Genomic DNA, 17,448 nt, shown 5'->3' with positions numbered 1-17,448 from the left:
TATATAGAATTGACTAGGTTATTGAAAGCATATACTTTAATATTTTAAATAATTATTTTGAACCAGTCTATCTAGAATTGACAAGGTTCTCTAGAAAGAGTTGTAAGCAAGACTTTAATATTCTAAATAATAATTATGAACCAGTCTATCTAAAATTGACTAGGTTATTGAAAGAATTGAAAGTATATATTTTAATATTCTAAATAATAATTTTGAACCAGTCTATCTAGAATTGACTAGGTTATTGAAAAAGTTGAAAGCATATATTTTAATATTCTAAATAATAATTTCGAACCAGTCTATCTAGAATTGACTAGGTTATTGAAAGAGTTGAAAGCATAGACTCCAATATTCTAAATAACCGATAAAACTATGCAAAATAACATCAACAAAGATACAAAACATTTTTCGTGGTACAGCTATTCTATCTGTCCATATGTTCTTCTGAAGACGAAAAACAGACATTTATGTAGAGCTATACTATAATTAATGGCAGTTAGTTATTCTAAAAGCTTTGTCATGTATTCACATAAAACTCATATGCAATACAATCATTTTCAAATTATTCCTGTATTATATTTTAATGTTCTCAGGGAGGGAGAGGACATTGGACTGTAAATTCTTGTGGTACCTACAGTTTTACGATTATGCTCTCTCATTCGCTAGCTTAAACCGTTGAGTACTTTTATAAGTTTTACTAATGGTTGATTGCTTGATTCAAACTAGCAGTTACAATACTTATCAATAACTCTAAATCTACAGAAGGAATAATTTTGATCGTTATTATTGTGTATGTAATTTAATTATATGTACAAATATTATCAGCTTATTGTTGTTGTGCTATTTCTGTACAGAATTGTACTTGTCAACCAACAATTGGGACACAGAATAAGATTCAAATGTTTTAACTGTTTTCATGAGAAAATGGCAATATAATAATAATACATTAAATAATAGCCTAAAACCTGCACTTGATTTGTTTTAAGCTGAAATGTAAAACTATTGGAAAATCCGTTTTATTGTACAATATATATTTCACCTTTTCTTCTTTAGAATAATACTCCCTTCAAAATTGAATATGGTCAAAGTTATCCTTGCGAAGAGTGAGGTGGGGGGGGGGGGGGGGGTTGGATATAAAAGCTTAAAAAGTTAGTAGTGACCTGCAAAAAAATACATGAAATTTTTTTTTATTCTGCCAACAATTTGCAATATCTGTCTGTTAATTATTGTTATTGGTCCAAGTCTAAATTCATTTTAGACTCTTATTTTAGACACATAATGGATTGGACAACGGACATAAATTAATGTACCTCCCTCCCAATTAGGATAAACAAAATTAACACTTATAGATTAAAATCATTGGTAAAAAATTGCTAATTGTTACTTTGAACCACCCAATCAAAATTCAATCTCACCCCTTAACGCTTTTAAGGTAACAAAGAGTAGATGCAGTGAATACAACATAATTACTCACTTGCTAGTTGTTGTAGAGGTCCCGCCAAACTCCAACCAGAAATTCTTCTCGTAGGGAGGGTAAAACACACTCCCAAATTCACCTAAAATAAATATATATTTTACTTGGACGCTGCCACTTGTACAACCGACAGAAATACATCTAGAAGTTTTTCTGTCAGAAATGTTAAAGTACCTGTCAAAAGTATAGTCTTACAAATGTAACTGCAATAAATCTAACACTTTACGGGTTGTTAGTCAATCTGTTTGTCTGTAAGTAATGAAAATAATGCAAAGTGCAGCTTTAGAAAATATGCAACATTTAACACGTCTGCTGAATGCAATATGTCAAAACTAAAGATGTTGAAATACTTTTTTATTAGCTTATCTATACACCTAAAGCTTTTTTCCTTTTTAGAGCTAAGGCTACTAGAAAAAGGTTATGGAGTCAATATGTTTCTTTAAATCAAAACTTTCACTCAAACTGAGAAACTGGGTTCATGGAAATTAAGTTGGAAGTTGGAAGTTTCATCGCATTTTCACAGTAGCTTTTGAAAGGTTATTTTAGGTTAGGTGTTAATGATTGCCCCGCCGGGTTAGAGCCCGCCGCAGGGGTTAGAATTAGGAGAAAAGTTACTGGAAAAATGCGACAAAACCCAAAACTTCGTTTTCTTTTCATGAAACTGATAAGGCACCGTAAAAAATTTGGCATTCCACTTGCTGACTAAGGTCAGAGGAGGGCCTTTTTTAAAATTCTTTTTCATTTTGTAATGTTATATCTTTTATTGACAGGAAATTAGGATTTTTCTTTTTATATAATTTGTTATATCAGTGTAAGGAAACCTGCTTGTTGAAGTGGAACCAAGCTATTACATATACAACCTAAAATTTGGTATATTTCTAGTTGTAGAAGTGCATCTTTTACTTTAATTCAGGGTTAGGGTGAAACAGAAATTGACCTTCAAAAAAGGAGGAATTATATTTCTTACATTTTGAATATGGACTAATGGCCATCCAGACAGACACTTGTTAAGTTGTTTTAAAGTTGCTGCACTTATTAAAGCAGTTTTAAGTTAGTTATAATAAAGAACATTTTTATGATTTATTTCAGTATACTATTGATTTTAATCTTAATAGTCAATGTGGAAATTTTATCCTATAGAGTGCTATACTACAAACTTTATTATTTTGTAAAAGTATGCTGTAATATTCTTTTCTACAATGTTTAATTGGTTTAATTTAGAAAATTTTTCTCCAATTACAAAAGGTCACAGTATAAGATTTGTCCAATAAACAGAAGCGCATTGCTCTTTTTCAAAATCAATTAAAAACATTAATATTTTATAATAATGGTGTCCTTTTGTCCCTGATTTTATTGGGTATATACATCTTGCAAGTAGATTGTAAGTACTTTTTATGTTCTGGAAATAATTATTTGCAAAACACTTGCCGAAGCCTGGTATCTGCCAACAACAACTGACAGACATTTACTTATTTTCAGAAGCGGGAAAAAGTGTCTCAAAACTCAGCCATGTGATGTCAGGAATTATCCATCTCTATTTAGGTTTTTTCTTACCCCCTTCTCCTCTCATCTTCCTCATTTTTATGACATCACATAGTTGTTTTCGAGACACTTTGTCCTGATACTAATTTGCCTAATAGACTAAGGACATATAAAAGCAAAGCTATGCTATCAATAGAATATACTGCATTAATCTAAAAAAAATTAATATTTGCATTACTTATCTAATAACTCATATTCTAATACAACACTGCCAAGATTTCAACACTTGTCAGTTGTACAAATGTCTGCTATAAATCAATTAGCGATCACTATCAATAAAAATATCAATAAGAATCAGCACTGTCATAAAAAACCAACTGTTTATAATCATGTTATTTGTGCATTTTGCATTTTAAGGCAATTAAACTTTTGAGTATATGTGTTAAATATTCAATGCTTCTATTGCCAAATCCCCATCAAACCTATAAACTTGCCCACTTTAATGAATTTCAAGCCATAAAATGACACTGACAAATTCCAACTATGTAAGGATTTATTGGCTGTAAATTTGCGGGCACCAAGGCACTTTATGCCATTAAGTAAAACTTTGCAAAACAAGAAAATTATACATTTTTAAACTTTAAAACTAAATTTATGTAAAAATAAAACACTTACCACCTCCCCTCCCCTCCTCCATCAAATTTTACTATTATGAAAGTCTTTTATTCTCTTTCTTTCTTCTCACTTATTTCAGACTATCATGTACTAAAAACAAACTTGTAGCTGGCTAAAATAACGAATTTTCAAAGCACACCCTTTACACCATCCATTCCCTTCCTACTGGATAAACGAACTGATTGACAAATTATGGTCATGTTAGAAAGCTAAATTGACGACAATTTATCTCCTGGCATAATATCCACCTATTTCTACATCCATTGTTTCAGTCAGTTTTAACAGTGAGGCTTCTATATATTAGATTAAGCCCTACGTACAACGTACAACATAAAATAAATTTTTATATTCAGTAATTTGTTGAATTACCTTATTAAAAAAAATATTCTCTCATCTTTTTGTATAAAACTTTATTGTTCTTTTTAAAACATATTGTTTGTTTGTATTTCAGCCATAATAATGGATATGATTGTTCTTGTTACATCTCTTTTCCCCCTTTCTTCTTGAAATTAAAAATATATTTTGTTTGCTAGATTTATGAATTTTAAAATAGTTAAATTTCACCTTTATTTTATTTCTTGTTTAAGTAGTATTAGATTACTATCAGTTTTTGCAACATTTTCAAAATTATGGACACATTACAAACTTTCCCGATTTTGTATTACTTTTGAGGAACACGACTCCAGTTACGTCATATTTTTCTTTCCCGAAAAAGGGAAGGGGGAAAGAAAAAAAAGGGAAGGGGGGAAGAAAAAAGAGATGGGAGAAAAGGGGGTTTTCCCCATCTCTTTTGAAGAGATTTTCTTCCCCCCTTCTCTTTTTCGGGAAAGAAAAATATGACGTAACTGGAATCATGTTCCTCAAAAATAATACAAAATCGGGAAAGTTTGTAATGTGTCAAATTATGCAGCGCTTCCCTTAATTTGATACACGGTCTAATTAAGAAGGTAGGGGACTTTGGATTGTAAATATCAACTAAATAAAAACCACGTTGTCTTCTCGTTAGCCCCAAACCGACACAATAAAAACTGTCCCGAATTTGTATTACTTTTGAGGAACATGATTCCAGTTACGTCATATATTTCTTTCCCGAAAAAGGGAAGGGGGAAAGAAAAAAAAGGGAAGGGGGAAGAAAAAAGAGATGGGAGAAAAGGGGGTTTTCCCCATCTCTTTTGAAGAGATTTTCTTCCCCCCTTCCCTTTTTCGGGAAAGAAAAATATAACGTAACTGGAATCATGTTCCTCAAAAATAATACAAAATCGGGAAAGTTTGTAATGTGTCAAATTATGGAGCGCTTCCCTTAATTTGATACACCTAAGAAGGTAGGGGACTTTGGATTGTAAATATCAACTAAATAAAAACCACGTTATCTTCTCGTTAGCCCCAAACCTTTTGTTACTTTTATTGAATTTGGAGTGTTGGGATGTTTATAGATTTATCGTCTATTGTCTTATCCCTTAATATCACTGGACAATCATGAAAGGTTAATACCGACCGTTAACCTTATGTTGATATGAGAACAACGACTTTTTAGTACACAAAACTATGTCTAGAGTAGCTTTGCACCTTAAATTTGTGTCCACACAAATGCGACACTTTTATCTGCAGTTATATCCAATATTTAAATTTATTCAGGTCAGAGTAAAAGATATGCAGTAGCCTGACAAGAAAATTCATTTTTGCAAACGCAATTTCATAACTCTTTGTGTTGAAATGTTGGGCATCTCTATAAGTTTCCACTTTCCTCTCTGAATGACTCACTTATTCATTCCCTCCTCCCAACAAAGATCAAAGGGGCCATTAGAATTAAAGATATTAGTTTATGTTTTAGATGTCAACCCCTTTTATTTTTTCGGTATTTTTTAGATCTCCAATTTTTTTTATAATCTCATTTGTTAGTGGTTACATAAAAAATTTACTTTTTTCATTTTACATTCTTTTGAATAGAACAAAAAAATGACAAAAAATCCTTGTCAGCCTATATTTCATATATTTATAATAGAATCAGTAACATAATTTTAGAAAAAGAATCTTACAAACCACTCCTCCAAGTGCATGTAAAGATTTCGTGCCATGCTAATATTAAAGTACTTTATTCGCATATGCATATTATATAGACAGTTGATCTTTTAAGCGAATATAAAATATAATTTTATACAAATATTCAACACTTTAGCATTAAAATCATGGAGTAAGGGATTGTGATTCTTTTAGAAAAACTTTTTTAAAGCCGATAATATATAAACATTGGAACAAAAAAATACTAAAACACAAAATTAGATAAAAATTTTATCTACTGAATTATATTTATCCATAATACAAGGTCTGCAACTGCATGTTTGTCTGGATGATACTCAAGACTCAGAAACTGCTGGACCAATTGGACTTTGCTGTTCAATTAGTTTCCTAAATGCTTATTCCAAGGTTTTTTAAGGCTAATTGCACCCTCCCCCCAAAAAATTATATGCTGATTGCAATAAAAATGTTGTTTAGTATGTTTTTTTTTTGTAACAAAAATATTAATTGTGGGGGTAAAGTCCAACCCCTTGGGGGAGGGGGAAGACCCTAGATGCTAGTGTTAGGGATGAAGACACTAATACATTTAAGTCTTAAGTCATACATTATGTAAAGTGATGAAAATAATATAAATACTTTTAGTTTCATGCTCCCAACTAAGAAAGAAAGAAATAAACCAATTTGTTTTTATTTGTTTGTTTATCATAGATCTTTTTGCATCTAATTGCCTTGTATAATCTTATCTTATTAACCCCTGCTAAACTATGATGTTCTTATTAACATAATGATTACCATATGATATTTCTTGCATCTAATTGCCTTGCATAATATTATCTGCTAAACTATGGTGTTCTTATTAACTCATTGTAACATCCCATTTAAACTCTTTTTTTCATACCTCCTGTAAATTTATAAATTATGAACTAAATGTCTAAGTAAATATCTTTTAAAATATTGATAATATGTCAGTTACCAAAAAGTCGACATTAATAATGAAAGTCAATACAATGTTTCTTAGTTTAACATGTAAAAAGGTTATACAATGAATGTGTAGGAATTAAGTGAGGGAGGGAGGGAGGGTATATTTGACAGAAAATAATGTTGGTACTCTAAATTATACACGTTTTCTCATTGGTTCACTCTAAAACTTTGGAACTTTCACTGTTCAAATTTCGTTTATCATCATTGGGGATTTCATTCAATTTATTCTAAATTGTCTTATCCCTTAAGATCCCTGAAGAAAAGGATAAAGTAATAGAATGGACGTTATATTGTAATACAGTTGTATTATACTATTATCCTAAAGAAAGGTTTAGAAAGAATGGAATTTCGGTGGATTTTTATTTGCCAAAGCAACTTCTTTTATACTATTATTATATTTTCCATCTTATTTATCCTGAAGCATAAAACGCTGAGGAAATTTCAAAGAAAAAAGAAAGAACACTAAACTGTTATAAAATTTTAATATAAACCTGGAAATTTATGTCTGCCTTTATCTGTGTTGTGTGCTTAAGTATAGAGTAACTTTGCTTGGTAAATTGAAATAGTAAAAGTATTAACCGTTAAATTGCATTGACTTCAACTCAAGTACCCCACTTATAAGGTCCTAAAAACATTTTAATATCAGATCATCCGCTCAAGTACATTACCATTTACTCAATTACCCCACTAGTAAGGTTAATAAAATAGTAATGTATAGAACTGTAAAAAAAATATTAGATCATTCGCTCAAATACATTGACATCTACGTATGTTCCCCACTAGTAAGGTCAATAAAAATATAATACAATAAAAAAATTGCATTATTTTATATAACGTCAGTAAAATCTATATTGAATAAATATGGATACAATCAATCAGTGGCGTGCAGAGCAATGCAAAAGGGGGGGGACAATTGGAGGAAATCAGGCCTTTCCAATTTCACTTCTAAGAAAGGTGTTAACACCCCTTACCGAACGCCACTGGATACAACATTATTACAACAGCGCAAATAAATGTTTTGATAAATATCTTGTTTATATAGCAATTAGTTCTATTTCAACTTTTGTTGTTCTATCACTTTCCTCCAGAATTATAAATAGAATATAGATATCTGTATAGGAATCTTTTGTTATGGGGTTGTTACATTTCAATATCTTTTGTTATTCTATCCCTTCCCTCCTGAATTATAAATAGAATATAGATATCTGTATAGGAATCTTTTGTTATGGGGTTGTTACATTTCAATATCTTTTGTTATTCTATCACTTCCCTCCTGAATTATAAATAGAATATAGATATCTGTATAGGAATCTTTTGTTATGGGGTTGTTACATTTCAATATCTTTTGTTATTCTATCCCTTCCCTCCAGAATTATAAATAGAATATAGATATCTGTATAGGAATCTTTTGTTATGGGGTTGTTACATTTCAATATCTTTTGTTATTCTATCCCTTCCCTCCTGAATTATAAATAGAATATAGATATCTGTATAGGAATCTTTTGTTATGGGGTTGTTACATTTCAATATCTTTTGTTATTCTATCCCTTCCCTCCTGAATTATAAATAGAATATAGATATCTGTATAGGAATCTTTTGTTATGGGGTTGTTACATTTCAATATCTTTTGTTATTCTATCCCTTCCCTCCTGAATTATAAATAGAATATAGATATCTGTATAGGAATCTTTTGTTATGGGGTTGTTACATTTCAATATCTTTTGTTATTCTATCCCTTCCCTCCTGAATTATAAATAGAATATAGATATCTGTATAGGAATCTTTTGTTATGGGGTTGTTACATTTCAATATCTTTTGTTATTCTATCACTTCCCTCCTGAATTATAAATAGAATATAGATATCTGTATAGGAATCTTTTGTTATGGGGTTGTTACATTTCAATATCTTTTGTTATTCTATCCCTTCCCTCCTGAATTATAAATAGAATATAGATATCTGTATAGGAATCTTTTGTTATGGGGTTGTTACATTTCAATATCTTTTGTTATTCTATCCCTTCCCTCCTGAATTATAAATAGAATATAGATATCTGTATAGGAATCTTTTGTTATGGGGTTGTTACATTTCAATATCTTTTGTTATTCTATCCCTTCCCTCCTGAATTATAAATAGAATATAGATATCTGTATAGGAATCTTTTGTTATGGGGTTGTTACATTTCAATATCTTTTGTTATTCTATCACTTCCCTCCTGAATTATAAATAGAATATAGATATCTGTATAGGAATCTTTTGTTATGGGGTTGTTACATTTCAATATCTTTTGTTATTCTATCCCTTCCCTCCTGAATTATAAATAGAATATAGATATCTGTATAGGAATCTTTTGTTATGGGGTTGTTACATTTCAATATCTTTTGTTATTCTATCCCTTCCCTCCTGAATTTTAAATAGAATATAGATATCTGTATAGGAATCTTTTGTTATGGGGTTGTTACATTTCAATATCTTTTGTTATTCTATCACTTCCCTCCTGAATTATAAATAGAATATAGATATCTGTATAGGAATCTTTTGTTATGGGGTTGTTACATTTCAATATCTTTTGTTATTCTATCCCTTCCCTCCTGAATTATAAATAGAATATAGATATCTGTATAGGAATCTTTTGTTATGGGGTTGTTACATTTCAATATCTTTTGTTATTCTATCCCTTCCCTCCTGAATTATAAATAGAATATAGATATCTGTATAGGAATCTTTTGTTATGGGGTTGTTACATTTCAATATCTTTTGTTATTCTATCACTTCCCTCCTGAATTATAAATAGAATATAGATATCTGTATAGGAATCTTTTGTTATGGGGTTGTTACATTTCAATATCTTTTGTTATTCTATCCCTTCCCTCCTGAATTATAAATAGAATATAGATATCTGTATAGGAATCTTTTGTTATGGGGTTGTTACATTTCAATATCTTTTGTTATTCTATCCCTTCCCTCCTGAATTATAAATAGAATATAGATATCTGTATAGGAATCTTTTGTTATGGGGTTGTTACATTTCAATATCTTTTGTTATTCTATCCCTTCCCTCCAGAATTATAAATAGAATATAGATATCTGTATAGGAATCTTTTGTTATGGGGTTGTTACATTTCAATATCTTTTGTTATTCTATCCCTTCCCTCCTGAATTATAAATAGAATATAGATATCTGTATAGGAATCTTTTGTTATGGGGTTGTTACATTTCAATATCTTTTGTTATTCTATCCCTTCCCTCCTGAATTATAAATAGAATATAGATATCTGTATAGGAATCTTTTGTTATGGGGTTGTTACATTTCAATATCTTTTGTTATTCTATCCCTTCCCTCCTGAATTATAAATAGAATATAGATATCTGTATAGGAATCTTTTGTTATGGGGTTGTTACATTTCAATATCTTTTGTTATTCTATCCCTTCCCTCCTGAATTATAAATAGAATATAGATATCTGTATAGGAATCTTTTGTTATGGGGTTGTTACATTTCAATATCTTTTGTTATTCTATCCCTTCCCTCCTGAATTATAAATAGAATATAGATATCTGTATAGGAATCTTTTGTTATGGGGTTGTTACATTTCAATATCTTTTGTTATTCTATCCCTTCCCTCCTGAATTATAAATAGAATATAGATATCTGTATAGGAATCTTTTGTTATGGGGTTGTTACATTTCAATATCTTTTGTTATTCTATCACTTCCCTCCTGAATTATAAATAGAATATAGATATCTGTATAGGAATCTTTTGTTATGGGGTTGTTACATTTCAATATCTTTTGTTATTCTATCCCTTCCCTCCTGAATTATAAATAGAATATAGATATCTGTATAGGAATCTTTTGTTATGGGGTTGTTACATTTCAATATCTTTTGTTATTCTATCCCTTCCCTCCTGAATTATAAATAGAATATAGATATCTGTATAGGAATCTTTTGTTATGGGGTTGTTACATTTCAATATCTTTTGTTATTCTATCACTTCCCTCCTGAATTATAAATAGAATATAGATATCTGTATAGGAATCTTTTGTTATGGGGTTGTTACATTTCAATATCTTTTGTTATTCTATCCCTTCCCTCCTGAATTATAAATAGAATATAGATATCTGTATAGGAATCTTTTGTTATGGGGTTGTTACATTTCAATATCTTTTGTTATTCTATCCCTTCCCTCCTGAATTATAAATAGAATATAGATATCTGTATAGGAATCTTTTGTTATGGGGTTGTTACATTTCAATATCTTTTGTTATTCTATCACTTCCCTCCTGAATTATAAATAGAATATAGATATCTGTATAGGAATCTTTTGTTATGGGGTTGTTACATTTCAATATCTTTTGTTATTCTATCCCTTCCCTCCTGAATTATAAATAGAATATAGATATCTGTATAGGAATCTTTTGTTATGGGGTTGTTACATTTCAATATCTTTTGTTATTCTATCCCTTCCCTCCTGAATTATAAATAGAATATAGATATCTGTATAGGAATCTTTTGTTATGGGGTTGTTACATTTCAATATCTTTTGTTATTCTATCCCTTCCCTCCTGAATTATAAATAGAATATAGATATCTGTATAGGAATCTTTTGTTATGGGGTTGTTACATTTCAATATCTTTTGTTATTCTATCCCTTCCCTCCTGAATTATAAATAGAATATAGATATCTGTATAGGAATCTTTTGTTATGGGGTTGTTATACTTCAATATCTTTTGTTATTCTATCCCTTCCCTCCTGAATTATAAATAGAATATAGATATCTGTATAGGAATCTTTTGTTATGGGGTTGTTATACTTCAATACCCTTTGTTGTTCTCTTTTTTCTTTTTCTTTCATTCATAAAGCAAAGTTTTTCTACAGTTCATTTAGTTTAAGTTAACGGATAGCTTTTTTAGATATAAATATAATTCTTGGGCAATTTTGTCGTCTTTATCAAGCGTAGCAACTACATTATAAAAACACAAAATGATTTACACGTCCAATAAACAGCAAGGTAACTTTATAAAGTGTTTTTTAGCTTCGCTTTTTTGAACTTCGCCTTCCCTTAATGCAGAGGTAAAATTCTTTTACTAAAAATACATTTATCTATTTAATGTTTAAAGCTTTTTATCGTATTTGTGTATATACTAGTGGATGCGCCCTTAGCATTTAGGGACTCTTTATACAATGGGGTAAGAGTGGGCAAAACAATAGCCTAAAACCATCCCCAGGCTGAATCTAAAATGGCGGCCTTTAACCATCTTAGAGCCGATGTAAAGCTTACATAAAATGGGTATCAAAATCAGCTCAGTATCTACCTAAATCTTAAGCTATATACAAAAAAAACATACTACTTTATATATTAGGATATATATTTATATATTGTTAATACTTCTGAAATCTTAAGAAATACAGATATCCTATTACTTTATAATATACTAGCGGCTTCGCCCCTAGCCTCTAGGGGCTTTGCCCCAAAAGGTTTGGTCTACCCGTATTTTGGTATTTTAGATTTAAAAGAAAAATTTTTAAACAAATTTTGTGGGGGGAATTTTTTTTTTTTTGGGGGGGGGTATTTTCCATTTTTTGGGGGGGTTGGGGGTGTCCCACTCCCCAAAAAAATAGTTATAAACCTTCCCGGGACCTATGAGAAGCTACCCTGTAAAGGAGAACCCGATCGGTTAGCGAGATCCTTCGCTACAAATAGACAGACAAATAAACAGACAAACAGACAGACAGACATCGTTCTACTTTGTATTATAGACTAGCGGCTTCGCCCCAAGCCTCTAGGGGCTTCGCCCTATGAGGATAGGGGAGTTTAACCCTCCTAAATAGAATTTGTATGTGGTAATTCAAGCTGCAGGGTTCTTGCGTCGGACGTAAATAGAAAAAAAAATGGGGTGGGGATTTTTTGTTTTTTTTGAGGTTGGGAGTGTCTCACCTCCCCCTCCCCCTGAAAAAAGCCTAAAACCACCACAGAACCAGTAGATATATTCCCTGTAGAATAGAATCCTATCGGTTCAGTGGTTACCGAGATCTTAAAGGACAGACGGACGGACAGACTTTACTTTAAGCTACTTTGTATTATAGATGATTACTTTTTTTTGTCAAAAAAAAACATAATTTTTGCTTTTAAAATTGTTAGAAAAGCCCAGGTCGGGGTCGGACATTGGACCCTAAATTCATAATATATGTAAAGGGTAAAATTATTTATCAGAAAAGGGAGTTTACAACAATATATTGCCCATTGTCTTATCCCTTTGGATTCCAGAAAAAAAAACTGCTAGTATACTGTTAGAATGTCCAAATTAACTCACAGACGTAATTAACCTTACTTTAAAGAAGCTTTGCTACTAAAAACTATAACTCTTTTACCCAATGTTGAAAGTTTAAAAAGTTGTTTTTATTTGAATAGTTTTACAACTAAAAGCTAAACTATTTAATCTTCCTATCTTTCTATCTTCACAATGCTATTTATATAATAGATATAAAAAGTCTAGATGAACAATTCGTTACTTAAACCAATAGTAAACGGTTTTGCAACAATCCGACTACATTATTGGTAAGAAAATGTACTTTTTTATTCTTATAATGAAGCAGCTATTAGATTAAACAGTCGAATTTCCAAGGATAAAGAATTGCTTGGGCAAATATTTTCGTCTGCTAGAAATCCCTTTTAAGTTGGACGAAATATTATGTCCAATTGACCATCTATAGTTATACATCTATTACTTATCTTTTTCATTACAAGGATAAAGGCATAGGGCTATAGGCTAAAAATTCAATGTTTTGTTCTCATTAATATTTGATTTATTAATCTTACAACCAAAACTTTTCTAAATTTTGTAATGTTTATTCTGTTCAGTAGGATGTCCAGAAATATATGACAGTAAGATAAGGCACATATTACATTTTAGAATTGTCCTATAAATTTCAAGCCTTGCATAAGTAATCTTTTAACCAAAATATCAAGTTAACCAAGTTAAATGTCTAGTAATATATGATAAGATTTGTTTCTTTGATTATATTTATTCCTATACATACATAAATGATTCCTAAGATAAATTGGCACGATTCTCTAAGTATAACATCTCTTTAGATATTTCTCAAATTGCAAGTATGTCCAATTATATCTTTTGTATTTTTAGCAATATAGTATTTATAAATCTGCCCTATCCGATAATATATTGTCTTATCCGTAAATCCCAGTTTTGTGTGACAAGTAAAAGAAAAAGTATTTCATCAATTGGTCTTCAAACTATTTAGAAGAAAAGAAAATTGTTAACATTTTAAATTTTATAACAAGTTACCAACAAACCAAAATAAGTTTCAAATAAAATAAAATATTCTTTTGCTCTCTTAAAGTTTCCAAAAGTTAAACCACTCTATAAATCATACTAGTGTATTTCTTTGTAATTTAATGCCTCTTCGTCTTTCTATTCGTCTGTCTGTCTGTCTGTCAGTTTGTCTGTCCGTCTATTTGTGATTTTATCAGAAAAAATGTAGGATGATGTGATTGTCACAGCTGTTACTAAAGATATCTGATGAAACATTTCCAAGAACAAATAAAAAATAAGAACATCTAACTTTGTACATTTATCTTGTTGTTTGTTGCTATTAATTATTTTAGTAAATTGTTAATTAACTTTGGATATTATCATTCTTATTTTTGATATTTCAAACATATTTTCCTTGTAATAAATATTTTCAATAAATAGAAAAAAATAACTTCATAATAAAATATAAAATATTGTCAATAAAAAAGTAGCAACTACTCATTTCCAGTAATGCATCTCACTACTTATAAGATTTATGTTTCATCAGTTAGAGAGCTCTCAAATGCATTGCTAAAGTCAAGGTGCTCTTAAATTGATGATACAACTTTAATAACATGGACAAATTAATAAAGAGGCGGAGATATATATTTTTTTCATTTGTCACAGAGGAATTAGAGAGAAGAAACTTATCTAATTGATCACAGAGGAATTAGTAAAGAGGTTATAACAAGACGTCAAATTGGGGAGAGGGGGTAAAATAGAGTGTACCCCCTACAGTATCCCTATATTTTTAAACTTATATTGTATTTTACAAGTAAATATAAATTTAACAAGGATGACAACATCCATAAGTAGCAAAGCACAAAATTTATTATGAAGTAGATAAACAGAAAAAGTTATAGAGCAGATTTTCTGTTATCATAACAAAGAAAAGAAAATGAGATAATATGCAAAGAGTTAAAATCATGAAACCCTAAAACAAGATTTTTATCTTTGAAAGTTGCAAAAGCAATCAGACTACAGATGGACATCTCAAATTATAGAGTAGCTTCGCTACTAAAAAGATGTTGTAATATAATATTTTTTTATTTAAGGTGCAACTTATTTAAAAGTAGTAGGAAGTTTTTCTGTCTGTATGTATGTACTGAAGGACCTTGCTAACCAATTAACCAATATGGTTCTCCTTTACAGAGAAGCTTTTTGTAGATCAAGGGATGGTTTCCAATGATGCTTCTATGGATTTAGCTGCTAGTACCAAACATATAGATATTAGTAAAGAGATGGATACATAGTTATGTCAAACTAATAATAAAGTTTTCTTTGTATGTCAATGACTAATATAATGCTATTTTAAATTTAAAATTCAATTGAAAACAGGAATGAAATCTAGATCAAAATTAAAATTATTTTACATAAAGAAAAGTATGATGCAAATTTATATGTAATTTATACTTCAATTACATGATATGTTAAAACAGAGTTTATATATATTTTGTCTTGTTTTAGTTGGCCACTGATCCAGACGAATAAATTAAATTTGGATTAACTATTACAAACCATTAATGTGCCCTAGACTTTCCCTTCATATTCAAATTAAAAATTCTAATTTAAAATCATAAGTTGCACTGGTTTACACTAAAACATGTACTGTGCTTCTTGTATTAATTCAACACAACACAAATGGTGCAAATTTGTTTGTGTAAAAAGCATTTTAAAAATGTTAATGTAAAAACTTTTCCTATTCAGAATTTGAAGCTTGCGCTACCAATGGTCTTATGAGTTGTATTTTACAAGTTTAACTTAAACAAGGATAAAAGCATTTAAGGAAGTCCTATTTCTTTGTTCATATATAAATAAATCAGTGATGCAACATTTTCTGTATTTTCTGTACAAACAAGATACCAATTTAATTTTAAACTATTTTTCCTTGTATTTTGTAATGATAAAATTCCTTAAACTTTCTTCAAAATGTTGAGTTTAGATTTCAAACAGTTGTAGAAAGTTTTCATCTATAATTTGGAAAACAAATGTTATAAAGTTATTAGGATATTCTGTTTAAGGCACTTTTTCTATCATTGAAAATAAAAATAATTTTACTTTGTTTTAATGCACCAGTAAGAACTAGAAAAATAACATGTAATTACACAAGCTCTTTAATTTCAGACAGAACAATAAAATTAACTTTCACAACTGGCTCAACAAGTTTTGGTTTTCCATTGGATAAATCCTGTGATGCATTGCTGCTATATTTTTAAGTAAATCCTGAGAAATGATATTTTATGTAATATCACTCAAAACCTTTTTGTAAAATCCTTTAATTTGATAACATCTAAAGAATTATTACTACTGTAAAACTATATGTATATTATTTTCATTAAGATCCTCTGAGTAAAATATATCAATTTTGACTAACATACCTACTAAATTGGTAAGGGTATATGAGCTCCATACAGCCAGAGGTGCATGAATGTCGGGGTATCTTCTTTTAATGAGCTCTAGTAAATTTGTAAATTACCTTGTAATTGTAGCAGGGTTAGCTGGACTATAAGCCATCTCATTTTTACTCTGAAAATTAATTCAAAAAAATTAAAACCACTTTAATTAAACAATTTTACAACTGTTTTTCATGTTACACTTTTTAATCTTGCACTTTTATTCAATTCATGCACATAATGTGTTAAAGTTTTAAACTTTGTGCTAATTCATTATGAGAAAATTACTATGTACACTTTTTTAATGTCATCTATGCAAAATCCCAATGAAACAAAAAACGTGAATAATAAATTATAATTATTTCTAAAAATGGCAATTTAAGAGGCAATTGAGTTGAATGCAGTTTGTGTTTATTGTTTTATGTTGAAAATCCCAGCTAAATGCTTTAAAAGTAAAAACTAAAGTGGGTTAACTTTGGTGCGAAATATATTATTGGTAATAATTTTTTTGCTAAAAATATTACAGACTTTTACTTAAAATGTTTTGACATAAAATTCTGAAATTCTAATTATATTCCTTGGTCCAAGATTTTTATAAAAGAAAAATTAATGGTAGACCACTGTGCTTTCATTGTTTTTATGCAATTTTAGTGTGTCATCAAGTATCTGCAGTGAACTGTAAAGGATATAAATAAAGTGAAATAATATTCCCACCCCCTCTTATACTTCTTACTCTTACCTTTCTTATATTAGCCCCTTCTCTAATTTCCAACAGATCCTACCCTCCTCCCCTCTTTGAAAATTGAATTTGACTTGGATTGAATGCAAAATTAAACAATGATTTAGCACCTCTTACACCACCATGTTACCTGCATTTTCCCTTTTTTTTCCAGGGAGAGAGCGGATATTCTACTGTAAATTACACCAGTACCCAAAGTTTTATAAACAAGTTATCTTAATCGTTAAATTTTAAAAAAAATTGGGTACAAATTTTTAATGGTTTGTGTCTATCTAACATTATCTAAACTGTTTATCAACATTTAGGTGATTTTCTTTATGTAATTGGGGATGTATATCAATTTGACGTCCAGTGTCTTGTCCCTTAAGATCCCTGC

At 29.8% G+C, this 17,448-nt stretch overlaps 1 protein-coding gene across 1 annotated transcript in view; it reads right to left on the bottom strand.

The window, feature by feature from the left end:
* Nucleotides 1-16,462, bottom strand: part of LOC145318314 (titin-like) — a 50,839-nt gene extending 34,377 nt beyond the window's left edge. Inside the window, exons 1-2 of the mRNA XM_080159619.1 lie at nucleotides 16,417-16,462; nucleotides 1,475-1,556 (exon numbers count right to left, since the gene is read on the bottom strand). Of these exons, the coding sequence (XP_080015745.1) occupies nucleotides 1,475-1,556; nucleotides 16,417-16,459 (125 nt within the window). The 5' untranslated portion in view covers nucleotides 16,460-16,462. The remainder of the gene's footprint in view (nucleotides 1-1,474; nucleotides 1,557-16,416) is intronic.
* Nucleotides 16,463-17,448: the final 986 nt, after the last annotated feature.

This window comes from Acartia tonsa, chromosome 4, assembly GCF_053477335.1.
Source record: "Acartia tonsa isolate MP-2025a chromosome 4, ASM5347733v1, whole genome shotgun sequence".
Lineage (NCBI taxonomy): Eukaryota > Metazoa > Arthropoda > Copepoda > Calanoida > Acartiidae > Acartia > Acartia tonsa.
Note: the sequence above shows the minus strand (reverse complement) of the source record. Positions and strands in the feature narration are given on the sequence as shown.